Source organism: Eulemur rufifrons, chromosome 1 (assembly GCF_041146395.1).
Source record: "Eulemur rufifrons isolate Redbay chromosome 1, OSU_ERuf_1, whole genome shotgun sequence".
NCBI lineage: Eukaryota > Metazoa > Chordata > Mammalia > Primates > Lemuridae > Eulemur > Eulemur rufifrons.
In genome coordinates, this window is record NC_090983.1 from 1,343,122 (window position 1) to 1,369,834 (window position 26,713).

Here is a 26,713-nt window from a genome sequence, read left to right on the forward strand (position 1 = left end):
CTCGCGGTCTCCAGCGGGATGTAGCTCATGGTGCCTCCTCCGCAGGCTGCAGGCGGCGGCTGCTTCTGCAGGGGTGCAGGGAGCTGGGGGAGGGGTGGGAAGCTGGAGGTGCCCCTGAGGTCCCTGAAATACATGGCTTTTGGGGACACTGGCTCCCAGCTGACCTGAAGGCCTCATACAAAGTCAAAAGCCGGGGGCAGGTGAGGCCAGGCCGGGGCCGGTGCACCTCGCCCGTCCCAGCCTGCCCCGCACCGTGCCCGGGTCTCTCAGCCGAGGGAATTAAATATTGTCCGTTTTGCATTTTGGCAAAGTCAGTCCTTGGCCTCGGTCCCTTGGGGCTGTGGCGCAGTTACCGCCACCGGGGCCTGGCTACTGCGAGGGCCAGGCTGAGGAGGAGGAGCAGGAGGAAGGCGCAGGGCTGGGGGCAGCTGGCGGCCGAGGTCTTCTGCCCCTCCCGCTCCGACAGGCCGGGGAGGGCGTGTGTCAAGGGCGTCCGGGCGCTGGAGCTCTTCCTGCTGGTCTTCCGGCCGCAGAGGTCATCCGGGCAGCCATCGCCACTGCCAGAGCCGCTGCCGTCGTCACCTGGGAAGGAGAGGAGGCTCTGGCGGGCCCATTCCCACTGGGACCCAAGTGCAGCGGCCCCCGTGAAGACACCACGTGCTAGGGGACCCCGATGTCCTTGCTGTGTGGAAGGACTGTGGGGCTGGCACCCTGACCCCAGCAGCCTGGCCCTGGGGGAGGCCTGGACACGCTCAGCCCTGGGTCTGCCTCCCGTGTCCCCACCTGAGCCACGTCCTGGCCAGGCCTCAACTGTGCCTCGGGGACACGGGGGGGGGGGCTCGGTGTTCGTGCCTGGGCGGCAGCAGCGTCCTCACAGCCGCTGTGGGGCGTGGGCTGAGGGCCCGGTGGGAAACCTGGGGGGCGCCCTGCAGCCCCCCTCTCCTGGGCGGGGCTCACCCCCCCATGCTGCCCCCCCGCCCCCCGCCGGCTCCCGGCCCCCGCAGGGCCCCCGCCCTCACTGGCGTCCTGGAAGTCCACGTCGTTGCCGTTGTAGGCGCTGCGCAGCCGGTTGGTCATGATCTTCAGCTGCATGATCTGCTGCCGGATGGTCATGTCCGGCTTGGTGATGTCCACCTCCACCTCGGGGTTGTTGATCTGGTTGGCCAAGCCGTCGCCCATCACCTCGGGGAGGTACCTGGGGCAGCAGAGCCCCAGGTCACTGTGCCGGCCCCCACAAAGGGGCACTGCCCTGGCAGGGCACCCCCCAGCCCCTCAATTCTGAGACCCCCCAGCCTGAGATGCCAGGGGGCCCAAGCCGGCCCCACAGGTGTGAGGCCTCGACCCCTCTAGCAAGGTGCGTGCTGCGGGGAGCTGGCACAGGGTGGGGTGGGGCCTTCCCCCCCGCTGCCTGCGTGCTGCTGCGTGCCATGTGCGGGACGTGTTCCTGTGCACGGCACCGCAGGCCAGACACAGCCCAGTGGAGACCCCACGGGAAAGAGGTCCGTGGCCACTCAGGCGGGCACCTACCGGCCCTTGGCCATCCCATTCCAGCAGCGGTCGTCGCTGGCTGTGCTCAGGGCCATCTTCTCGCTGCACAGCGTCCCTGGGAGGCTGATCCAGAAGTCCTGGACGTCGCGGAGCTGGGCCTTGGCCTCAGAGACCTGCCGGGCAGCAGTCAGGCCACCAGGCTGCCGGGACCAGCCTGTCCCGCTCACCCCTGGGGCATGGTCGCAGCCAGGGGCCGGCCCGGGGGTCACTCACCAGCTTCTCCAGTGCGCCCGTGGGGGGCCGCTCCGGCAGCACTGCCTTGCCCCGGCGCGGCCGCTCTTCAGGCCCAGCACCCTGGGGGTTGACCTTGGGGCTCCCGCAGCCCAGGATGACCTGGGGAGACACCACGGGGGTCCTGGAGGGACAGCAGGGCCCCTCAGGCCCAGACAGGGGCTTGCCGGGGACACCCCCCGCTCACCACGCCTCGTCCGCACCTTGGCCGTGAGCGTGTCCCTGTTGTCCTGGAGAACGTTGACAGCCTCCGCCAGCCACACGTGCACACTGCCGACGACGCTCTCCACGCCCGCTGGGCCCCAGAACTTGTCGGTGATGAGCACCATGGAGTCTGGCACAGGTGTTAGCACACGCGCGCACACGTCAGCATGCGTGCATGTTCACGCAGTCTCCACGCACGGGAAAAGGCCAGTCAGCACGGGAGACTCCGTGAGCACACACTCCGGTTGGCCCAGCTTATTGTCACATACGCGGTCACGCATGCTTGTCAGCAAGCACGGATGTGCCCACGGGCAGGGTTAACACGGACACGCGTGGAGGACGCTGGCACACCTGCTACCACCTTACCTCCATTTTGGGCAAAGTGGCTCACGCGGGTGTTGAGCGTGTGCACGCTGCCACGTGAGCCAATGCACACGCATCACGTGTATGATGGCCCCCCGCGTGCACATGAGCTCATGTGTCTGCATGTATGTAGTCAGCACATGCACGTGCAAAACTTACCCAGATTGCTAAGTTCCCATGTTGGCCCGCACCATGTCATCACACGCACACGAGCACACGTGTTGGCCCATGTGTCGGCACACGCACATGCTGGCACTTAATCGGTGGCGTGTGACCTGACCCACCTCGTGTCGGCACGCGTGCTTGTTAGCTGCCATGTATCGATGTTTACGCATGTCGGCTCACCTCATGCCAGCAGACATACATGTTAGCACGTGTGTTAGCACACATGCATCTTGACCCACCTCATATCAGCACATGCACATGTAAGCACGCCATGGTGACATACACTGGCCCTGTATCAGCACACGTACATGCCAGCTTACGTGTGTTGGCCCACCACATGTCAGTGCACATACATGTTGGCTCATACATGTCACACAGGTGCTGGTATGTGTGCATGTTGGGGCACTCATGCAGTGGAGAAGGGCAAAGAACTATGTCCTGACGCAGCTCCCTCCCAGGTGGCCATCCCAAGTCACAGACCACTGGGGACATTCAAAAGGCATCCTTGCCCCTCAGCCCCATGGCTCCACCCAGATCTGGCCCTGAACTGGGCACCCCTGATCGGGCCCCTCCAGACCCCTGGGTCTAAGCCCTGAGCCAGGGACCCCTGCCCCCCGGGACCCCGGCCGGGTGCTCCTGAGGGCAGGCCTGGGCCGTGCTGGCGGGTGGGGCTCACCCAGAAGGTTCCTCCATTCGGCGTCCAGGTCGGCCTGATTGGCGAGGCAGCCCTTGAGCACGTTTCGGCAATAGTCGGGGCAGGGCCGGGCACCAGGGACGCCCAGGCAGTGAGCGCAGTAGACCAGCTTCATGACGGCCCGCGAGCACTCCGGGCCCAGGGGCACCTGGGGAGCGAAGACAGCCTGAGCCTGGCCTCCGCACCCCGGCGTGCCCGGACCCCCGACCAGCCTCTGGGTGGAGATCGGCTCTGCCCTGACTTGCGGTGGGACCCTGGGGCAGGACAGTCCCAGGGCCAGGACTCCCTGGCACCCTGTTGTCACTAAAGCTCACAGGGAAGCATGAACAGCCGCACCGGCCAGAGATGAGGAAACTGAGGCTTGGGAGCTGGAGGGTCACTTACCAGGGACCCTGGCCAGGGACCAGGGCTATGAGGGGCCGAGGCCGAGGCCGATGCCTTCCTCACACCCACCCCCAGGGGGGACTGGCACGTGCTGCCCCTGCTCCTGCACGGCTGCGGGAGCCCCAGCCTGCTCGAGCTTCCCCTCTTGTCTCCCGTACGTCCTGACGCCACAGCCAGGGTCCACATCTGGCCCCAGGCCCGCTGGCCCGTCCCACCCTGCCCAGGACGCAGTGCTGTCACCAGGCCCTGTCACTGCGGGGCTGAGGGCCAGGGGGCTGGCACGAGGCTCGGGGACCCAGGGCTGAGCCCGGGAGATGGGAAGCATTTGGGCAGAGTGTGGGGCCCTGGGGAACGTGTGTGGGCCTGGGCTGCTGTGCACACCTGGGCCACCTTCCGGACCACGTCGCTGGCCACCCCCAGTCCCTGCACGAAGGAGCGTGCGGCCACGAAGGCGCGGGTGGCCCGCAGGCGCAGCTCCCGGGGGGCCTCCCCGAAGGGCCGCAGCGCCTCGGCCTGCTTGCCCAGGCAGTCCAGGTAGTCGTCGGGCAGCAGCAGCTGGGGCTGCAGCTGTTTGAAGAGGCGCTCCAGCAGGCGGGCCCAGAACTCGGCCAGCGTCTCCTCCAGGTGCAGGTTGGCGCCGCGGTAGTAGAGGCGCAGCTCCGCGTACAGGTCGCGGAAGGCCCTGGCGTTCTGCGTGTACAGCTCCCCGAAGGCGCCAGGGAAGGCGTCCTGCAGCGCCCGCTCGGAGTCGTTCAGCAGGTGCTGGAAGTGGTCTGTGCACAGGTCGGGGGTGAGGCCTGGGGTCCCGCTTCCCCCTGGCTGCCTGGACGCTGTGGCAGCCACACTGGGCTGTGCGGGGCTCACCGGGAGACCCGCTGCTCTGAGAACACACTCGCGGGCCGTCAGAGCCGGGTGCCGAGACCCCACCCTCCCGGCCGGGGCGCAGAGGCCCAAGTGCGGGGGTCCTCTCTCGGGTCTCAGGCCTCCACCCACCCTTCTCCTGCCAAGCTCACCCCCCACCGGGTGAAGCCCCCACGCCCACCTCCCCACTGGTCCCGCAGGCCGGGCGCCAGGCCCGCACTCACCGTCGAAGCCGCGCAGCTGCGTGGTGAGCATGGTCTGCAGGGCGCGGCTGCTGTCGCGGAGCGCCGTCTCCAGCTCGGCGCGGCTGCGGTTGGCCAGATTCTCCTCCATCTCGCTGGTGCAGCAGGTGTAGCCCTGGGGGCAGATCCGCAGGTGCTCACCTGTGGGGAGGGGTGGGCGTGAGGGAGGCGGCAGAGACAGCTTTGGGGAGCCAGCAGGGCAGCCTCAGGCTCTCCGGAGAGGCGAGGGTGGCCGGCCCAGGACGTGCCAGCTGGGATCTGGCACAGCTTGGGCGCTGGCCAGCCTGGGGGATGTCCCTGGGTGAAGACAGAGACCAGGGGCAGGGCAAGGCTGGCCTGGGTCCTGGCCACCCACGACACAGGACACAGGCAGGGCTTCCTACCAGGCCCTGTGGGCAAGCCCTGGAGGAGGGGGCAAAGCCGATGTGTCATCCTGTGCCCCAGCCTGCTGCCACCAGGCACACGAGGACCCGTTCCAGGGGGCCCAGCAAAGAGCTGGCCTCGAGGTCCTTGTGGGGGTGGGGAAGGAGCTGCCAGGTGCCCCTCGCCCAGGCCTGTGGCTGCGGACGGGAAGGGAGAAGGGACCCAAGCCGCCTCTCTGCCCACACCATCCCTGGGAGGCACCCAGGTCTCACTGCCTGTTCTGGGCTGGCCAGATGCACGAGCCCCACAAGACCTCATGGCCCCCCAAAATCCCAGGCACAAGTCTGGTGGTGGGATGGGCACACCCCGGTGCAGGTGACAGGCCCTGCGGAGGGGCCATCTGACCATGTCCCGAGCCTCCTGGCCAGGGGGGCACACCCTGTGCCTCCTCGGTGTCCCTGCGGAGCCCCCTCTGCACCCTGACCCAGGCTGCCCTGCTCGGGTGTCCCAGGCAGAGTGACACTGGCCGCACCAAGGCAGACGGCCTTGCCTCCCCACGGGAGTGAGTGAGGGCGGGGCACACTGCGGGCCCGCGGTGCACGCCACAGGGAACACACGCACGTTCACTAAAGGTGCTAATTCCAGCTTTATAAAGGCTGCAGTGGCCCCCACTCTGCACACTAGGAACTCATCCTAGTTACACCACGAAGGCCCCGGCGGCTCAAGCGCCCACACCCACCGGGTCCGGCACAGTGGAGGGGCAGGCAAGGGCCGGGCTGAACAGAGGCAGGGCAGCCTCAGGGTCAGGGCTGGGTCCAGGAGCCAGAGAGAGGCCCCGTCCCTCCCGGCTTGGTGCTGGGCGGGGTGGCTGGTGGCTGCCTGCCCTGCGCTCCAGGGAGGGGTGGGATGGGGGAGAGGGAAGCTGCCCACTGGCTCTGCAGGGTGGGGTGGGGGTGGGGTGGGGCGGCCTGGCAGAGCTCCCTGGGTCCTGCGGTGTGGGGTGCTCTAGGTGACCTAGACAGGGGCGTTGGCAGCACAGCGGGAAGGGGTGCAGCCCTGCTGGGCCCCAGGACTGAGTGACTGTACGAGGGGCCACACCCCAGGTCTGGGGTCCAGGAAGCCCCTTCCCAGGGAAGCCTAAGTCACTACCCTGCCGCTGAATTAGCCCTGAGAGCTGGAAGGACTGGGTAGGCAAGTCTGTTTCTATCTCCTGTACCCCCACGAGCACAATCGCCCGGGAGGACATTGGGACAAGGGGGAGTTGTGGTGTGGCCCCTCTATGGTCTCTGTGCCCACTGAGGTGACAGCAGGAGCCCCTGGGTCCTGGCTGGGCGCCACTATGGTGGGGCCTGGGGCTGGGGGAGGGGAGGGGAGAGGAGGGGAGGGCAGAGGCGAGAGGAGCCCCCCAGCCCTCCCACCACAGCCACAAGCTGGGGGCTCAGTCCAGAGCGCTCCCTCCTCGAGGCTTTCCAGCCTCGGGGTCCTGAAATGTTCTGACGCAGGGGCTGAGGCCCAAGCCGGTGGGTGGCTCTCACCCAGCCCCGAGGAGCCCCCTGCAGGGAACCAGCACGTGCCCCAGGGCTGAGTGATGCCCACTCAAGTCGGGGCAAAGTGAGCACAAGCCCAGCAGTGCCCTCCCCCTGGTGAGCCCGAGGCCTGCTGGGGGGCCTCGTGGGAGCCAGCTGTGACAGCCTTGTGGCCTGGTGAAGGCCACCCTGCCCCAGTCCCTGTCTGTCCCTTTCCTCCTCCCGGGTGGGGAAGGTGCTCAGGGCAGGGGGCCGACCCTGCTCCGCTCCCCGCAGCCTCTACTGCCTGAGGCCCTGAGGCTGAGACCCTCCTCAGCGGGGGCAGGGTTCAGTGCAGGGACTGACCCCTCTGACCCCCCTCCTTGGGGACCTGCTGCTAGGAGCAGACACAGGACACGTCTTTCCAAGGGTGGGGCCCTGTGCAGCCACCAGAGGAAGACGGCTCAAGCTCCCCCTCCCACCGGAGCCAAAGGGACCCCCACTTCCTCCCCAACAGCAGGGCCAAGAGGGCCCACCCAGCAGAGCCGAGCTCATGGTGGGCTGAGGAACGTGCCTGGGGATGGGGGGTGGGAAGTGGCAGCCTAGGGCTTCCCAGGGACACCGCGGCTCAGCAGTGACGGGCACCCGGTCAGGAATGCTGGGTCACAGCAGAGGGCAGGCGCCGGACGCTGCCTGCATGTCCACAGGCTGAGGCTGCAAAGGCTGCACTGCCCAGCTGGGAGGGGGGACCGATTCCTTGCTGGCTCCTCCCACTGGGCCTCTCCGTCTGGAGACCTTCTGGGGGTCCCTAGTGGACCCCCCACTGTGCAGACTGGGGCAGGGCAGAGGCTGAGGAGAGACAGGGAGAGGTGTAGACAAAGACACCCAACAGACACAGGAGCCCTCCAGGTGCAGGTTCTGCTCAGGGGGCACGGCCGGCCCCCTCCTGCTCACAGCTGTGTGTGGCCCCCTCACCCCCGCCTCCCTGCAGCCCCTCTCACCCCCACCCTGCCTGGCCACCTCGCCCAGCCGCCCGGTGACCTGGGCTGTTCCGGCTGCCCCAGCACAGCCCCCGTCCCTCCCTCCCTCCTCGGAAAAACACGGGAGTGAAGACACGGAGCCAGAGCCTGGGCGCCGGCGGAGGGCCCCGGGCAGCTGGGCGGAGGCGGCCCCCGGACACCTGCTGCGGGGCGGGGCGTGGTCAGAGGCAGGACGCTTCGCTTCCACCGCGACCGCCCGGCTCCGGCCTGGGCCCGCCGGCGAGCCTTGGTCCCAGATGTCAGACGGGCAGAGGTGGCTCTGCAAGCCCCCTCCTGGGAGAACTTGAGGGGGTCTGCCGGACAGGGGCAGGTGCAAGTCCAGCTGTCACCTGGAACCTCCCCACCTCCCGGCCCCCTTCTCAGGCAGGAGAGGATGCCGCTGTCCTGTTCCCTCTCTCCCCTCCCACAAACCCGAGGGAGGCATCGGCCCTCCCTCCCCACCTACCCCTCTCTGCACGGGGGCTGCCTGCTCCAGCCGGCCAGTCACTGTCCCCTTCTTCCTCCCTCAGTACCTTGGCTGAATCTGCCATAGCTGACCTGTCCTTCCAGAACTCTCTCCTCTTTAGCCTCTGGGACTCTTCCCTCCCCTGGCACTCCCAGGATTTTTCTGGAGGGAGGTTGTTTGTTTCAGGGCAGGTTCGTCCCCCACCCCAGCCCTTTGGGGCGGTCCCTAAACCTGCAGCCTCCCAGCCCCCGGGCTCTTGCTCCCCAGGCTGAAGTGCCAAGCACGGCCGCCCGGCAAGTGCTGTCTTGGCATCTCCACACTCTACTTCTCCTCGCTAAGCCCCCTGTCCGCCTGCGGCTTAAGGGCCTTTAAGGCTCACACCCTCCTGCCACCTGCGGACACCGCAGTGGCCCCACCCAGCAGCCTCCCTCACCGTTGCAGCACCACCCCCACAGCTCTAGGCAAGACCCCATCCCCACAGCGTCACCATGCCTGTGCCGGACAGACCTCACTTTCCAGACCCAGCCTGGCAGCTGCCCGTGATCCGTGGCCCCGAGGCTCCCAAGGAGACTGCAGAGATGGTGGCGTCACGCCACACCCATCTCTCCAGAAGCTTCCACAGCTCACACAGGAGGTGCAGACTGCAAAGCCCGCTCAACCCACCTTTACAACTGTGTCCTAAACGCGCTGCACCATGGACCCCGCACCCGCAGACTCTAATTCGGCATGACAGGTGGTCTGCACTGCCTGCCAGTGCTGTTAGGACAAGTCACGTGGACAGTTCCAGGCACCACGGCCTCCAGACCAGGCCACGGGGGAAGCCAGGTCCTCCCTGCCCCTCCCTCTACCCGATCCGACGGGCAGCGGGGCCCCTCCTCCAGCAACAGACCCTCTTCCCGAACCCTGCCTGCGCCGGCTCTGCCCCCGGACCCCCCACTCCAGTGGGGCAGGACCCTCCTGGCATGTCCACAGCCCGCTGGGGGCGGGCAGACACTGGACAAATGGCCCTGGGGGACACTTCTCAGGAAGTGCCCACTGTCCAGGTGCTGCTCTGCAGGTTCCAGACAACCTTCCTTTCTCATCTCTGCCCCTGGCCAGTCCCTGTCCACCCAGCACATAACCTCTGACCCCAGGGTGGCCTCAGCCCCACCTTCCTCCTCACTAAGGCCATCCAAAGCACCTGTCACCCCGGCCTCCACGCCCACCGCTTCCCTCCCCTCGCCAGCTACCCAGAGCCCTTGCCACCATTTCACCCAAATGACAGCGTCACCAAGGAGCCCCTCCGCCGCGCAGAGCCTCCATCGCGCTGGGACCCGAGGCTGAGGGGGCACTGGCGGCGGACACCTCCGCGCTGGGTGGGCGGGGTCGGCCCCCCAGGCCGGCGAAGGCTCTCGCTGTCCGAAGCTGCCCAGGACGGCGCAAGGACGGCGGGTTGGTGGAACAAAGGCTGGGCGGCACCTGCGCCCCGACCGCAGTGGGGGCCGGGCGCCCCGACCGGGTCTCCAGCCGCCCCTGGCCCGGGCGGAGCAGGCGCAGGGGTCTGGGGACGCTGAGGCGCCGGCGGTGGGTGGGGAGGGGTCTGCTGGTGCAGTGGGTGCAGCGGCGCGGAGGCGGGGCGGGCGCGGGTGCCGGGGCTGCGGCAGGCGGGCGCTGCGATTGGCGGGGAAGGGGCTTGTCGCAGTGTGCGCGGCAGGCGTGGGGGGAGTGGTGGAGGAGGGGGCTCTCCGGGGCTGGGACACACGGGGGAGGGGGATGGGTTGGTGTTAGAGGAAGGGGGGCTTGCTGCAGCAAGGGGGCTGCAGCAGGAACCGGGAACAGAGGAGCGGGTGGGGGTGGGGAGGGTGCGGGGCTGCTGCGGGATGCGGCCGGGCCGGGCGGGAGAAGGCGGGGCGCACGGGGAGCAGAAGAGGCGGGCGAGCTGGGGGCCGGCACGGGAGGCCGATGGGGTGTAGTGGGCACCGGCCTTGGGCTCCTGAGGAGGGAAGAGGGGGTGCGGGGTGGGAGGGAGCTGATGGCGGGCCGAGGCAGTGGCGCCGGGACGCCGGGGTGGAAATGAGGATGACGATGAGAAGGGAGTGAGGATGGAGGGTGCGCACAGAGATGGGGACAGCGGTGGCGACAGCAGCGGGCTCCTCCAGCCTGGGCTTCCTCCAGCTCGCAAACGCCACCGGCCGTGGCGCGGGACCCCCTTCTCGGCGGCGGCTCCAGCGGCGGCGACCCCAGCTGCGGTGGCCTCCGGGCGGCGCGTGCGACTGCGGTGGAGGCACCGGACTAAGGGCTCGGGCCGGGGAAGGCGAGGAGCAGGACGGCGGCGGCGGAGCGGCCGGGAGCCCAGCGGGAGCGCGGCGGGCGGACCAAGGACTCGCGCAGCCGCCCGGGCAGCGCCGCAGCCGCACTGGCGCAGGGCCACCGGCTCCGGCGCGGGGACGCGCCTCCTCCCACAGCCCCCGCCCGCCGCGCTCGGGCGCCGCCCCCATCTCCCTAGAAACCCCGGCCGCCGGCCCAGCCCCTCCAGGCCTGCTGCCCACCGCCACCGCTGCCGCCGCCGAGCCGGGCCCTCCCTGCCCGCCTGCGGGCTCAGGCCTGGGCGCCAGGGCGCACGGGGCGCCTTGGTCTGGTGCGCAGGGGTGGTGCGCAGGGGAGCCGGGGCCTGGGGGTGTCAGGCTTCTCCCCTTGTCCCCACGATGAAGAGTGGCAGCTGACCACCTGAGAGTCCCTCTCCCATTGAACATCAGGTCCCCACTGCTGTCTGGTCACTCAAAGGCTGCCATTGTCACCCACATTCTGTACCTGGACCCTCCAGCTCCAGTCCTGGGCACACAGGCCTCCATCCCACAACTGCGCCCAGGACCCGGGATCAGCTTTCCCGCAGCACTGCCCAACCCCGCCTGGCCACACCCCTCCACACGGCCCCTGCCTCCTCCCAGGTGCGTCCCTGGACAAAGCAGACAGCTTTCCCACGACACCCGCAGCCAACAAAACCACCCACCCACACCAGCTGTCCCTCAGGGGAGTGCCTGGAGTCCCCCTCGGCCCTCTTGGCCAGTCTGCAGGTGGCACACAAAGACCTGCTAGACAGACAGCTGCTGGACAAAGGCCCCCGTCAAGGCAGGCCACACACCTAACACCCCCAAAGAGGGGGGCTTCACCAAGTAACTCACAAGGCTGCTCTTTAAGCTGCCTGGTCCCTGCTCGGGGGACCCCTGGGTAGGCTACCCTGCCAGCAAATGGCAGGTTTGGGGGTGCCTTGGCATGACAGGGGCTCCATCTGATGTGGGCCTGGTCACAGCCCTGCCATGAAGCCAGGTCCCCTCCCAGGCTGCCAGCTGCCACACTGCCGAGGTCCTTGCTGTGGCCCCAGGGCACACAGAGGACCAGGGTCTGTGGCTGCAGGGCACAGGGCCTACTCTCAGAGCCTGGGGGTGAGGTGCTCCCCAGAAGGCTCACCTGCCAGGCTGCAGAGGGCCTCAGCTGGGCACACCCACATGCCCACCCTGCTGGCAGCCGTGAGGGTCGAAATCAGGTGGCAGAGGGCGAGGCGCCCAGCTCTCCCAGCTGGCTTGCCCACACCCCACCACGAGGGCCACCGGCAGCCTAGGAGGCTGAGAAGGACTGGCCCTGCCTCCCCGCTGAACGCACAGGGGACATCCTAGGGCCACCGGAGGACTCACAATGCAGGCCCAGTGTCTGCCCCGAATGCCAAGCAGGCGGAGGTGGCACAAACACAGGAGCTGGGTCGGACTACAGAGCAGACCCTCCCGTAGCACCCAAGGAAGCCCCAGGAAAGTTAGGCTCCAAAAACGCTGGCATGGGACAGGTGAAGGAGAAGGAGCGGAGGGCCTGGCAGCCGCCCCAGGGCCAGCCCCCCGCCCCTGGCCTGGCACCCTGCCCCCAGTCACCCTCCCACCCCACATGCCCGTCCCTGCCCTGCCCTCCTTCGAGAACCCCTCCTCGCCCCGCACCTTCCCAGGTCCCTCTGGGCCGAGGCACTTGCCCAGCCTCCCCTCTCCCTGAGGCCCCCTAAGTCCCAAAGCTGGGGGGCTCTGTCGGGGGCTCCCCTTGTCTGCACCTGCCGCTACACAGCACCCAGGCCGGACCTGGCGCTGAGTAAACAAACGTGAATAAACCAGTATGACGGGGACCATCTCTGTCCAGGTCACACTCGAGGGGACAAGGCTCACCGCAAACATGGCCCGAAAGCCACGCCCCACACCAGCTCCTCCCTCCCCAGAGGCAGCTGGACAGCCAGCCGCCAAGGCAGCGGGCTCCCTCACTCCCTCGGCCGCTGTGCGGGCTCCCTCACTCCCTCGGCCGCTGTGCGGGCTCCCTCACTCCCTCGGCCGCTGTGCGGGCTCCCTCACTCCCTCGGCCGCTGTGCGGGCTCCCTCACTCCCACGGCCGCTGTGCGGGCTCCCTCACTCCCTCGGCCGCTGTGCCCTGCGGGCTCCCTCACTCCCTCGGCCGCTGTGCGGGCTCCCTCACTCCCTCGGCCGCTGTGCGGGCTCCCTCACTCCCTTGGCCGCTGTGCGGGCTCCCTCACTCCCTCGGCCGCTGTGCCCTGCGAGCGGGCGTGCCCGGTGGGCCAGGCGGGGGCTCCGCCCTCCGCCCGGGGTAGAATCGTTTCATCTTCACAACAGCTCACGTTCCTGCTGGCGGAGCCCACACATGGGGAGCTGAAGTGACCTGCCCAGGGTCACTGTGCCAAGGAGGGGCCGCACTTGGAGCAGCCCTGGCCCCCTCGCCGCTCCCGCTGCCAGGCCCCCGTGAGCCCAACCCAGGGGAGTTCCCGACCCGGCAGGCGGAGGCGAGGCAGGGCCGACACGCTCCGCGGGGCTGGCGAGGCCCGTCCAGCAGGGCGGGTGCGCGGGCTCTGGGCCAGGCCCGGTCGGGGCTGCAGGTGCACCGCGGGGCGCCAGCTACACCTGGACGTCAGGTACACAATGCAGTATTTTTTAGTACAGTATAAACATACTTGTCCCCACAGAACTGACGGCAGGAAATCGAACAGGTGCGTGCGCACCCATGTTCCCGGCAGCACCACTCACGACGGCCGGGGCGGGGGGGGGGGGGGCAGATGAGGATCAGCAGTTGGACGGACAAACTGCACATACGCAACACAACAGAATAGTATCGAGCCACAAAAAGGAAGGAAATGCTGACACACGCGAAGAACCTTGAGGACGTCACGCTCAGTGAAATAAGCCAGTCACAGACGGGCAGACACGGCGTGACCCCGCTGACACCACGTCCCCAGAGCCGCCACATCCACGGGGACAGAAGGAGAGTGGTGGGTGCCAGGGGCTCGGGAGGGGAACGGGGAGCTCGTGTTTAGTTGGCGCCGAGTTTACAAGATGCAAAGAGTCCGCAGGTGGACGGCGGGAACAGTGGTGTGACAGTGTGAGTGTCCTCAGTGCCACCGCCCCGCGCTCTCACACACGGTTAGAATGGGAAATTTTACGGTGTGCATATATTACCACAAAATGCAAACGACTCTTCCCCCAAAAATGTTTGGGACGAACTTATCCTAAACATGTGGGCCATACTTACACCGAAAATGTTATTTATTTGAAATTAAAATACGTGGGCCACACCGCACTACAAAACGATTCATGTCTGTCTGAAATGCCAATTTAACTGGGTGTCCTGTATTTTATCAGCTGAGTCTGGCAGCCCTTGGGGGTGAGGTCACACATGTCCCCTCCTGCAGCCCCCGTCACAGGCGGGCACCCGTGTCTGCACGGCCTGACCTTGCCCGGGCCGGCCGCAGGGGCACGTGGGTGTCGGAGCGGTTCCATCTGCCCACAGCCCCAGCCCCCCTGGAGAGCAACGGGCCGCGCCCCCCACCAGCACTGCCTCTGCTGACAGGCAGGGGCGTCTGTCCCCAGCCTGCAGTAGGAAGATGGGCTCACAGGGGCCCGGGGGCGCCCACTGTCTCGGACCTGCTGCCCGGCACCCATCTCCCTCCCCGGGCCTGAGAGCCCCCCCTCCTCACTGAAGGGGGGGACATGGGAGCCCAGCGGTCCCAGGCATGGAGACGAGGCCGCACTTGCGAACTAGAGCCAAGGGGGCCTCACCCAGAGCCAGGCCTGGCCACCTTGCTGGCCCGACCGTCCCATCACTGGTCTGGAGCTGTCGAAACCTAGCATGTCCCCAGGCCTCAGGGCAGGAGCCTGCAAGGCCACGTGGGGGGAGGGACAGACGCCCAGACACCCTGCCAGTCACAAAAACCCACTGCCTGAAGGATCCCTCCCAGGCCTGCTGAGCACGCGGGGCACTCGCAGCCCAGGACAAGTCTGCGTGGGCCACCTGGTTCCCGCGGGTCCTGGGAGCAGGCGGGAACCTCCCACTGACCCCTCCAGCCGGTGTCGGAGGGGTGTTCACGCTGGAAGCCAGTGCCCGCGAGGAGCTGGGTCTCCATGGAGGCATGGAGTCCTGCCCTGCCCGCACCCGGGCTCGGCCTGGCAGGCAGAGGGACACGGGCATCTGAAGAGACAGCTCTGGCAAGAGGCGGGGTGGTGTCGCCACACCAGATCCCTGGGGGAAGACAGCTGGTGGGAGGGCGGGGAGAACAGAGGAACCAGCCCCATCCCCAGAGACGGGCCCGGGGACAGTGACAGGGCCACAGACCGGGGTCTGGCACAGGCTGACCCGAGCCACGGTCTCCCATTCCCTCTCTGCAGGGCCTGTGGTGCCTCCCAGGGGCTTGGCCCTCAGCTCCCTTCCCGAGAGCCAGCTGCCACCCTCCAAGGCTGGCCGAGGGCACCTCCTGGCCTGCCTTGTGTCCCTGTCCCCACTGTAGCTGAGCCCTGGGGACACTGTCGTGGGTGCCACTCAGGAGGGGTCTTGCAGTGACCTTCCTGCAACTCCCAACTTCCCACAGCCAGAGCCAGCCAGCAGGAGCGCTCACCTCCTGTTGTGACGGCCCAGGGCCACGCCTAGGCCCCAGCTGTACAGGTGACAAGGCAGGGCCTCCCCTCCAGCCGGATCTCCCTGAGCCCCGGCTCCTCAGCCTGGCCTGCTCCCTCCCCGGGGGTGCCCTCATCCGTAGCTCGCCTTCCGCAAGGCGGGGTGACAGGGCGTAGGAAAGAACAGGCTTCCCCGCCAACAGGTGCTCTGCTGACAGGACACGTGCTGGGCACAGAGAGGTTCAGCACTCTGCCCAAGGTCACACAGCGAGCACTTCAACCCCGGCAGGCTGGCTGGGTCCGGCAGACCAGGGTTTGGCTTCCACTGAGAACCTCTGCTAAAACAACAGTCACTGGCAATGGCCACGGCCTTCAAGAGCCTTCAAGAGAGACAGCCCTCGGCCAAAGGTGTGGCCTTACCCATTAGCCCAGCAGGTGTGGCCTTACTCATTAGTCCTCCCTGGGAACCCAGTGGTCAAGGTGCCGACGGGAGTAAGTGTGGGCCGGGCACGAACACCCATGCGTCCTTCCTGCTCCTTTCTGTCTGCCCAGACGCCCCGCCTCAGAGTGGCCCTCCCAGACCCCCGCCGCACGGCACTGGGCCTCCTGACGTTCCGCAGTGACCGCCGACTGTGCGCTCCGGCCAGGCGGAAGCTCTCAGAGCGAGGACAGGGACCTGCTGCATCTCGGCGCCCAGAGCAGCCTCCCCTGGGAGCACAGCTCAGAGGGTCTCTGCTCAAGGGAGGAAGACACGTGGGGGTCCCCCAAGGCACCTGCCCTCCGACTGGAACAGACCTCTGGCCACAGCTGTCCTGGCTTTGGGGTCTGGCCACCGTGCCCTCAGCCCCTGCCACCCAGCACCCAGCCCTGCCTCCCCACCCGGCCTCACTGCCCTGCTACTCAGCCTGAGGGAGAACCCCCTCCCCCCGCCCCGGCATTCCCAGGCCAGACCTGAGCAGGGGCCTCAGACACGCCAGGCTGGGCTCCCAAACCACGGGGCGGGGGGGCGCCCGTTTCCCTTTGGGGACAAGACACTCAGTCTCGGGGAGCAGGTCCACCCCCGATTCTCACGCCAGCCTCCCCCTGCTGCCCAGGAACCCACCGTGCACTGACCCCCTCCCTCCTCCTTTGGTCACATGTGCGGACGGGAGAACCCAGCCTCCCTGTTCCCACGAGTCTCCTCTCTGGTCCTCTCAGCAAGCCAGTGCCTGATGCTGCCGGAGTCTGGCTTCAGCAGCAAACTCTCGACATGAGAAAGGGGGCCGGGTCCTTGGTGGGGGAACAGCCAGCCCCAGCAGGGTCCCACAGGGGCAGCACGGGGGCGGGGCCTTCGTGCCGTGAGTGGAGAGACAGCAACGCAAGCCTCTCAACCCACCACTGAGGACAGGGCACGAGCCGGCCACAGCTGTGCACCGCAGAGTGGCTGGGCCACATCTGGAGGCCTGGCCAGTGGGTGCAAGGTTGTAAACCTCACGTGCAGACGTCCAGATTCACACATGTGATTTCCCTTCATTTTTAAGCTACACAAGCAACACACGGTCACGTGGCCAAGCAAGGCCGCTGCTCACGGGAAACCTCTGACACGCCGTCTCTGCCCGAGCGCGTCCTGTGGCGCGCGCTTTGCTCGCGGCTCCACTCAGCACCAGGAACAGCACCCGGCGCGCAGTAGGAGCTGGAGGGCTGCTGCGTGACCCACAGGGCTGTGATCTGTGGCCCCACGGCCCATGCAGGGGGACGGCCATGCTCCCTCAGCGCGGGTGCCGGGGACCCGCCCCACCGCCAGGCCCCCTGGGCACCGGCCTCCCGCCTGGGCGCTCGCTGTGCTGCGCCCCTCCCAGGATGGCCCCTCCCAGGATGGCGCTTGTGTCTGAAGCACAGAGTTACGCGGAGGGTCGATCGCAGAGGAAGCCACTTGTGCGGTAAGTGTCGGAACATCACAAAATGAACCGTAAGGTGCTGCCCCCGCCGCGAACACGCGGTTGTGCGGGAAGCAGCAGCGGAGCTAACACCAACCGGAATTTCACAGTCCCGGTGAGCACACACGGTGCTCCAAGCTACCTGCTATGAATTTAAAGGGACATAAAAATACCAGCAGTTTTTGTTGGTGGCCAAGTCCCAGGCCCTGGATGCCACTGTTCACAGTACGGAGAATGCCAAGTTCTGGGCGGAGGTGAGCAAGGACGCAGGTGTGCTCTCCCCAGCCAGGCCCACGAGCCCCTGAGCTCTGCCCCTGAACCTCAGCCGTGCACCGTGCTGACGACCCTAGGTCTGGGGTAAGCTGCGTCCATGCTGGTGTCTATCCACCACGGCTTCCCTGTCCTTCTAGAACCAACTCCACCCCCGGCCCCCTGAAGCAGAGCGGTGTCCCCTCCCCGAGCCCACCCTGCCCCGGTAGGGTCCTGTCTGAGCTCTAGTTCAAGGATTTCTCGTGGGGGTGCTCCTGGCCTTTGTGGACGGCACCCCCAGCTTCTTGGGGGCATCCCGCACACGCCGGATCCCAGGGCTCCCTGATCACCCGCTAAGTGCCAGGAGCACCCCCCACCCAAGGTGCTGCGATGGCAAAAGTGTCCCAGGGCAGCTGCTCCTGGGTGGGGGCACCGCCTGGTCCCAGGTGGTGTCTGCATCTGACCTGCAGCTCCCCTCAACCCAAAGTCCCCCAGGCCCTGGCGTCCACACGCCGGACAGGGAGGCGCCAGTCCTGGGTCAGGCCATTTGGAAGAGAGGATGCCAAGATCCCGAGGAGTGTGCTGGGTGCAGCCCCCAGGCTGGGGGAAGGGGCGGGGGTTCAGGGACAGAGGAGCTGGATTGCTTAAGAGACTTGTCTCTTAAAATACCTCTGTCGGTCCAGTGTGTCCCGAGCTCCATGACAACTGGAGACACCTGCGAATGCCTGAGCCAACCCTGGTGGCAGGTGGCATCAGCTTTCTCCCCAGGGCCTGGCAGATGGTCACAGGTGGGTGAGACGTGCTCACCGAGGCCCCCAGAGCCAGGGATGGGCACTGCCGGCCCAGACTCCCGAGCAGACGCTTGGACATCACACACAGCTCCCCATGGGGGCACGGGCTTGGAGGGCCGCAGGTGGCTCCAGGCACCGAGGCCATACTCAGATACAGGGACGGGCTTGGAGGGCCACAGGTGGCTCCAGGCACCGAGGCCATACTCACATACAGGGACGGGCTTGGAGGGCCGCAGGTGGCTCCAGACTCCAAGGGTGCCCCAGACACGGGGGGCCGGGTGGAAGGCCACCCCCAGGCCACAGCTCTGCGAAGTGCTCGAACAGCTGTTCTCAGTGTCTGGGGACAGTGTCTGAGGGCCTGCACAGGCCACGGACTTCCCTACAGGTCCCAACGCTGGCGGCGAGCCCAGGGAGGCACAGGGCATCACTGCTGTGTGCACCTGCCCAGGCCTCGCCCATCTCCGGAAGGAGATGTGCCACCCTGTCCCTCGGAGCACTGGGGGTGCCACGGCCCGAATCCATCACCCCACAGACCAGCCGGGCGTGGACAAGGTTCCGGTTATAGACAGCACCCACCGGGCCACAGACGGCTGGGCCTGGGAGCTCCTGTAAGTCCTCACTAGACCCTGAGCTGGGGGCAGGGACTGAGGACGAAGGCCCTGTGCCCCCTGGCCTGGCCGGCTCTCCCCTGTCCCCCACGAGCAGGCAGGACAGCAGGCTGGGCCCTTGGCACCCGCCGGCAGGACCAGCTCTGACCTCAGGAGACCCGGCCAGGCGTGTCGGCTGAGGCTGCCCTGTTCTCCCCGCCGCTGGCCGGGCCCTCTGGGACACGTGTCCCCACACAGCCCAGCGTGGGCTGAACAGCAGCTGAGCCTCACCCAGTACCACACCCTGCCAGTCCTGGCTTCAGCGCCCCCCAGTCCTCTGGGTCCCCTCTCTGTACCTGTGGTCTGTCATTTGGCCCAGCTCCCCAGCCTCTGACCCAGCCTCACCCCGCAAGCTGGCTGGGCACGGGTGACTCAATCAGCAAGCAGGTGGCAGCGAGGCCTCTCACCTGGCTCTGCTCTGAGCCCTGGGACCCCTCTCTGGGGCTCAGTTTCCCCATCTGCGAACAGAGTGCTGCTCAGCCCACCTGGCAGATGCCCGGCCCTGCCTGCTCTGGGGTTCCCGGGGTATCTTGGCAGGGGGACAGGACGGGGGTGCCCAGGGCCGGCCAGCTCACCCTGTCTACCTGCAGCGCCCAGCGCAGAACTCCACGTGCCGGCCTGAGAGGCCCGTCACGGAGGTTCCTGTCTGCTCCCAGCTGCAGGCCAGGCCTCAGGGACGGTCTGCGTGTGGCTGGCTGTCCTCCTCCTCTGAGATGCAGCAGCCGCTGAGGTCGGGGCGATAGTGGGGGCGCAGGAGTGTCAGGGCCCCAGGATGCCCTGCTACCTGCCAGGCCCCCAGGACCAGGGAGCGTGTAGCACAGATGAGCAGTGTGCCACCCTGGCTGGGCACTGCCTGGGGAGACGGCTGCCACATGTGCCCGAGCAGCTCCCTGCCACCCCCCAGCCCCCTGCCACCCCCCTGCCTCCCTTGGAAGTCCACCTGCGGGCTCAGCCCCTCCTTGCTTGGAGGTTTCTCTCCTACAGGTGGGGACCCTGAGGCCTGTCCAAGGCACACTGGTGCCACTGAGGCTGGACACTCCAGCCCAGTTCCCCACGCCCCATGAGAGTGTTAAGCCTGGTGTCCTGACTGCCACCCACCCAGGTTCTATGACACGCCACCAGGAAGACGTATTCAGTTCTGGCCACCGCGATGACGATCATCACACCTGGAACATAGCCCTGCCACTCTGACACAGAGGAAGGGGACTGGCCAAGGACCCATCGCAGTGCAGCCCGGGAGCCGAGGTCTCAGGGACCAGGCTGTGCCTGGAGCATGCCATGGGCGGGCCAGACCCCACGCTGTCCCTGGGTCTCGGTGCACACCTGCAGCGTCCTGAGCCCAGGCTGGAGACACAGAGAGGACAGCCCCGCCCGCAGGAGGCCACAGTCATCGAATCCCCAGAGCCCAAGGGCTCTCCCGCCAGGGGGAGGGGCCGGGCCCAGGAGGCAGGTGTGATGGGCTCGCTCCCCGCTACGGCTGAACTGGGCCCCTGAAACTCATGTGTCGGCCCAACCCAGGCACCTGGGAATGTGACCTTAGTTGGGTATGGGACAGGGTCTTTGCAGATGTAAATGGCTAAGATGAGACCTCATTGGTGGCCCCTAATCCAACACGACTGGTGTCCTACACAAAGGGGACGCGGAGACAGAAACACATGCAGAGTGGACGCCAGGTGAAGACAAAAACAGATTTACAGGCCCAGGGGCACCAGCGACCCCCAGAGGCCGAGAGCAGGTGGGAACAGACTGTCTCCTCACAGCCCCAGGGGGACCCCACCCGGCGACACCCCGATGGCAACACCCCGATCGCAGACTGGCAGCCTCCAGACAATGAACTCCTATCTCTAAGCCGCTGGGTTTGCGGTGCTTTGTCACTTGTCACCGGAGCCTGAGAGACTCACACTCCCCCAAACGTGCGGCCCCTGGCCTGGGAAGGTCTACCACCCAGCACGGAGCTGCGGGGCGTGGCGGACACCCGCGGAAGCGTGTGCGTGTGTGCACGGGGAGGCCTGCTGGGAGGGAGGGCGGGGGCAGAGGAGGGGTGAGGCTGGCCCGGCCGCCCCAGGGGCTCCAAAACCCACCCAAGATGTGACACTCACCAAATCCGGGGCAGGAGGTGTGTGCCCCTCACACCCAGAGCTTCCCCGGCACTCACGGCTGACCGAGAACAGCCAGGGAGGCTGGAGGCCACAGTGACAGGACAGGGCAGCCCTCACCTCACACCTGGCTGTGCGTGCTCCCACCTGGCACTGAGGCCTGGGCGTGGACCCCGGAGGTGGAGGGAAGGGGAGGGAGCACTGCCCCATTCCTGGGGACCCAGCCCCAACACCCCACCCCTAGGAGACTTCAAGCGGCTCAGGCACCTGCCCGGGCCTGTTCCCAGACAAACGCCAGTGCGAAAGGCCCGGGGAGCTGAGGTTCCGGCAGGCGGCCCTGGTCTGGAGCCCTCTCCTAATGACAGCCCACACCCCCTGCTCAGGTCTGCAGGCCAGAGGTGTGGACAAGGCACACGAGGAGACGGCCACAGCCTCCCGGCCTCCACCGTGGCCCAGTCCTGCCCTGAACCTCCGTGCACCAGGCCTGGGAGGGCGGTCTGCTGAGAAAGTCCCTCACCTCTCACCGCCTGGCACGCCCAGGCCCAGCATGGCAGATGCAAGCCCAGGCCCGACCTGACTGCCGTGTGGCCTGGGGCGAGCCCCCGTCTCGAGTCTAGTACCAGCCCGTGGCTGACACCTGTGCCACCACACGGGTGCCGAGGAGCAGACACGGTTGTGCCCTCACACCCACCGTGCTCTCCTCCTGGCCCGAGCCCAGCTCCGCCGTGTGACCCCAGGACCTCGCCAGGGAGGCCTCCTCGGCCTGCAGCAGACCCGCTGACACAGGCTCACACTGTCCCTAATTAGTGCCACCGAGGAGCCACAAGTCACCAACAGACCAACTTGTCTTGTCCCCCTGATTTGGCCCCTGGGGGCACCAGTGGATGGGTGTCTGTCTGTTATTCCTGGGGGACTCGGCCCAGTGTGGGGAGGCCCGTCTCCCCCTGTTGGGGACACACTGGGGCTTGTCTTTGGGCTGGCCAGGCCGTCCTCTGTGCACAGTCTAGGGTCACCCAACTCATGTCCGTGGTGCCTGGGAACAGCCCTCCTTCGCAGGCCAGAGTGGCCAGACCTCCCCCCCGCGGGCCGGAGTGGCCAGTCCTCCCCCCGCGGGCCGGAGTGGCCAGACCTCCCCCCGCGGGCCGGAGTGGCCAGTCCTCCCCCCGCGGGCCGGAGTGGCCAGTCCTCCCCCCGCGGGCCGGAGTGGCCAGTCCTCCCCCCACAGGCCACAGGGCGAGGCCCGGCTCCGCGGAAGGCCGGATGGGGAAGACAGCAGCCAGGGAGGCCGGAAAACACCGAGCCCGGACAGAGCAGCCTGGCCTGGCCTCACTGGGCTGCGGCGGATGCCACAGGCTTTGGGCCAATCCGACAGGCCCTTAGCAAAGGGCTCCTCCAAGCCTTGGTTCTCTCGCCTGTAAAACGGGTCCACAAAGACCCCCACAATGCGTTAACGAAACGGTCACAGGAGGGGCTTCACACGAGCTACAGGACATCACCCGAGAGGGCTGGGCACGGGCTGCACACAGCCTTGTGGGCAAGGGGGCCTGGCACCAGCACTGTCCCCCTCCCGGCCACCTTCATGGTGGCTGTGATGGTTTTCACTCTCACAAGGGAAGATGCAGGCACAGGGCCGGGTGGGGAGCTGGCGTCTGTGCCCAGGCCCGGTGGGGGGCTTCCTGGCAGGGGGAGGTGCACGGTAGCCTGCCCGGCGAGGGAGGCTAGGGGTCCAGCAGGGACCCAGATGGCTGCATCGTGCAGGGGTCCTCACCTCTGGCTGGGACGGCGAATCCCAGAGCCCTACTTTGGCTCCTCACACGGTGGGGGGACCAGGCAGCAGGGCACAGGCAGGGCCACCCCAGGGACCCACGTGGAGCCACATGGGGGCCCCTGTCTCTGGACAGAATAGGGCACATGGACCCTTCTGGTCTAGGGAGGGGCGACGTGCCAGGACGAGCCTTTCTGGGGCCTCCGAGGACCCTCCCCTCAGACTCTGCCCGACACCCAGGTGGTCAGACCCAGCACGGACAGGAGAAGACCCCCACTGGTTCCTGCTGAGGGGCTTTAGGGAGGGTCGTCAGTGCAGACCCGAAGAGCACACGGTGCCCACCCTGGCCGGAGGGCAGGCTGCCACCCCAGCGCACAGGAGCCAGCAGTTCCCGCTACGCTGAGGGTTCCACGCGCCCACTGACCTCACCCCCGTTGCGACCCCAGGCTGGGGGACCTTGAGAACACCCTCTTCACCCTCCGTCGCCCCCGCCCAGGACGGCCACATGCATGGTCCACCGGCAAGTGTTCACGGAGAACCAGGAGCCAGGCAGGGTCTGTGGCTACGAGAACCTGACGGTGGTGGTCCCGCCCCAGAGAGCTCGTGTCCCAAGGCGGGGGCACTGGGACCCCCGGGAATAGGCAGACAGTTGCCCAGGGAACACCGAAGGCCCAGGAACCACCTTGCAGGGGACCTGCTGGCACACGGTGATTCGGCACGAGTGCCCCGCGACTCGGCTCTGCTGCCTGGGCAGCGCCGGGCCTGAGCCAGCTGCACTGCCGGCCGCAGTGGCGTGGTCCCCTGCCGCCTCCCAGGCTGCCTCCTCGCCCGTAAAATGGGACAACTGTGGTCACTAAAGTCTCCAACGGGAGCCCAACATATCTGACATTTCCCTCTTTTATGAGTAAAGTCTCAGGTCACCGCTGCTGTTTCTGGTCCCTCAGGCAGAGGCTGAAAAGGCCACCCACACACCCAGGGCCGCCTCCCTGCCCTCCCACCGTGAGGAGTCTCAGGGCTCCGCCCCACCCCGCCTGAGCCAGGGGAGCCCAGAGCAGACTCTCTGCAGGTGTCCAAGCCCAGCTACCCCCCGCCCCCCAGGAGGTCCCACGGCAGAAGTCTGGGTCCCCAGAGGGCAGAGGGTCCAGGGTTCCGGAGGAGCTGGGGCTGCAGGGCCACCAGAGGGCGCCCGGCCTGCAGAGGCCAGGCCTAGCGGCACAGAGCAGGAGGGACGAGGGGCTTGGCTGCCTCAGGACAGCCTCTGTCCTGGGAGGTCACCCTGCTTCTCTCGCTTGCGTGGCAGCCACACTCCCGTCAGTGCAGGGGGCTCTCCAGTTCTGGGGGCAGTGAGGGTGCAGCCATAGGGGGTCCAGACAGAGCAGCTCTCCCCAGAGCACAGGCGGGAAAGGCAGTCACCCTGCCCAGAGAGCAGTCCCAGCCTGCGGGCCTGGAGGGGGTGGCGCCCCGACCCCTGGCAGCAGGCGCCAGCCCATGGCTGGCATGATGCTCAGTGGCAGGGCATTGGCACGCCCAGCTAGATGGGCCCCCCCCAAATCACACAGAGAAGCCAACACCACTTGCCTGTCCTGGGTCCCTAACTCACTGCATTCCCAGCCCAACCTCGCAGGACTCAGGCTCTCCGGCTCGACCCCCCTCACCTTCCCTATGGTGCCTGCCCTTGGCGGCTGCCCACACTCTGCCACTCTGCCTCTGCCTCTGCCTAACTGGGAACAGCAGCCTGTGACCGCAAGCAAGTTTGGGATGGTCCCCAAGGATGCAAGTGCCGAGTGGGTGTGGATGTGCTAAAAAGCGCTGTGGGGGTGATGGCTCCCAAAGGAACACCCCCAAGACCCCGGGCTGGGGGAGGGGGTGCAGCCACTCAACCACCAGGATACGCTGGTGTCTGGGGAAGAATTCACTAGAAAGGCCAGGGATGCGCAGGTGCCGGTTCCTGTGAGGGGCACAGGTGCTGCAGAGCAGGAACCGCGGCGTGCCCAGGGCCCCGTGCTGCCAGGCACCCAGCCCTAACCGTGCCCGGTCCGGGAGACAGGGAGCCCGGCCAGGTGCAGGAGGTGGCCTGACAATGACAGGGCCTCATCCGCAGAGTGAGGCACAGGAACCTCAGGCCACCCTCCACAGATGAGCTCCTTCCGTGTCCCTAGTCACCAAGTGAGTGTGGCCCTTCCCCCACACTCCACTCCCCCAGTTTGGGAGGGCCCCCCCAGAGCAGGAACCTGGTCTGTTCTGCTCTTGCCCACTGGGTCCCTGTGGCCCCAACGCAGGGTCCCAGCGCAGACACCGGCACCCTGCACTGACCCGGGGTGGTTCCCCACACGTTTGCGGACCGAGCTGGGAGCAGGAGGTCCTTCCCACGCCGCCCCCCCCCACCCGCAGTACACTTCTGCCCCCAGAGCTCCCGGCGCAGGGAGGGGAGGCAACTGCAGGCAGCTGCAGGGCCGAGGCGGCCGCCAGGAGGACCGCTGTTCTTACAAAGAAATGACTTGGCCCTGGGCGGGATCCAAGGCGCCGACCACCTGCAGCTGGACTCGCCGCTCCAGGCCGCCCCAGTGCCAGGCGGGGGCCCAGGCGCGCACAAGTTGCTCGGCAGGAATCCCCGAGAGGCGGCGGCCTTCAGCTCCGGAGAAGCGCCCGGCTCGCTCCCTGCCTCTCTGCTCCCCCTTCCCCGCCCACTGCACTGAGGGGGTGCACTGTGAAAACCCAACTGGGCTGCCGTTGCTGGAGACCCCGCGGGAATCCCCAGGCAGGACCCGAGATGCCTCCGGGAGTGTGGGAGCCCTCGGCCACCGTCCGCGGCGCCCCGACAGCCCGGCCACGCCGAGCCTGAGCAGCCCCCCCAACGCCCGGCCCGTGGCGAGGGCGGCCGGCACCTTGCCCTGGGGCTCGGAGTCCTCGGCGCGTGGGGCCGAGACGCCGGCCGAAGACGCCCAGCTCAAGCCGCGGCCAGGGAGGAGCGCACCGCGTCGGGACCGCCCGGCCTAAACTGCTCCGCGGGCAACGGGAGCTGTGCGTGTTCGAGGGGAGGCGGCCGAGCCGACCGGAGGAGACCCGGGCGAGGGAGGCGGCGCGGCGCGGCGCTTGGAGGCGAGGGCCGTGGGGCTGCAGATGAGTGGAGGCGCAGGGGCACTAGGGGCCCGGGCCGCCGGGCGCAGGCGGCGGGATTAGGCGCCTGGGGCGTGTGGCCGCGCTGGGCGGACCAGTGAGAGATTACGAGGCATAGGAGAGACCCCGCGCGCTACAGGGTTGGGGCCCGGAGCCCGGCCGGGTCGGGGTCCCCGGGCGCCGCGCCTTCACTCACCCGAAATCTCCGCCTGGGGCACGTCGCTCAGGCTGAAGCCCTTGGCCCCGTAGATCTGGCGAACCTCGCCGCAGCTCCGGCTCTTGCTGGCAGGGTCCCCGCGGACGCAGCAGACGAGCGCGGCGGCCGCGCACAGCAGCCACCAGCCTCGAGCCCGGAGCTCCATGGCGGGGCCGGCGGCGTCCCGGGCCGCCCGCCTGCGCCTCTCTCGGATCCCGGCCGGGCCCCGCGCAGCCCCCGCCCGCGAAGGGCAGAGCCAAGGTCCCCGCGCGCGGCTCTCGGTCCAGAGGCGGCGGCGGCCGAGGAGGCGGAGACAACAAAAGCCGGCTGCGGCGGCGGCGCGGCGCGCGAGGTCCGGCAGCTCGGTCGGGCCGCCCAGAGCGCGGCGGGCGGGCGCGCAGTCCCGGCTCAGCGCCTCCCCCGCCGCCGGCCCGGCCCCTTGGCGGCCACGGGAGAGGGGCGGGGTGGGGCGGGGGGCGCAGGGCGGGAGGAAAGGGAGCACACGGGCGGGGCGGGGCGCGGCGCGGGGGCGCGATCCGGGGCGCACCGGGCTCTCCTCCGGCTCCCGGGAGACTTCAGGGCCCGCCCGGCTCGCGCGAGCCCAGCGATGTCCTGGGTGAGACGCGAGGAGCCAGCGAGCGCGCGGGCCGCGACTGGGGTCCCAGAAGGCGGGCCCCCACGCCCAGCGCCCAGGGCTGCAGCACCACCTGTGGGGGCGGGGACGGGGGCGGGGGTGCACGAGGCAGGGCTTCCCCCGCCGGACGTGACATCACGCCTTCCGCGCCCCAATCAGGGGCTTCCCCGCCCCCAGCCGAAATCGGCATCCCTTCCCTCTCCTCCCTCCCGCGCGCTGGTTTCCTGCGCCCTGGCTGCGCGCCCCGCGTCTGCTCCGCAGCGCCCCTGCCCGGCGCGCCCGGCGGCCGCCGCCGCCTCCCGCCTCGCCCGCACCCCGTGGCAGCCCACTCTCCCCGGCCCTTTCCAGCCGC

At 68.0% G+C, this 26,713-nt stretch overlaps 1 protein-coding gene across 1 annotated transcript; it reads right to left on the minus strand.

The window, feature by feature from the left end:
- Window positions 1-231: 231 nt before the first annotated feature.
- GPC1 (glypican 1) lies at window positions 232-26,067 on the minus strand. The gene is made up of 9 exons (XM_069465441.1): window positions 25,728-26,067; window positions 4,675-4,833; window positions 3,971-4,362; window positions 3,188-3,353; window positions 1,983-2,113; window positions 1,762-1,881; window positions 1,528-1,661; window positions 1,020-1,195; window positions 232-582 (listed from the first exon to the last, which is right to left on the minus strand). The coding sequence occupies exons 1-9, from the start codon at window positions 25,891-25,893 to the stop codon at window positions 350-352; spliced, it is 1,677 nt and encodes a 558-aa protein (XP_069321542.1). The 5' UTR covers window positions 25,894-26,067; the 3' UTR covers window positions 232-349.
- Between the last annotated feature and the right edge of the window lie 646 nt (window positions 26,068-26,713).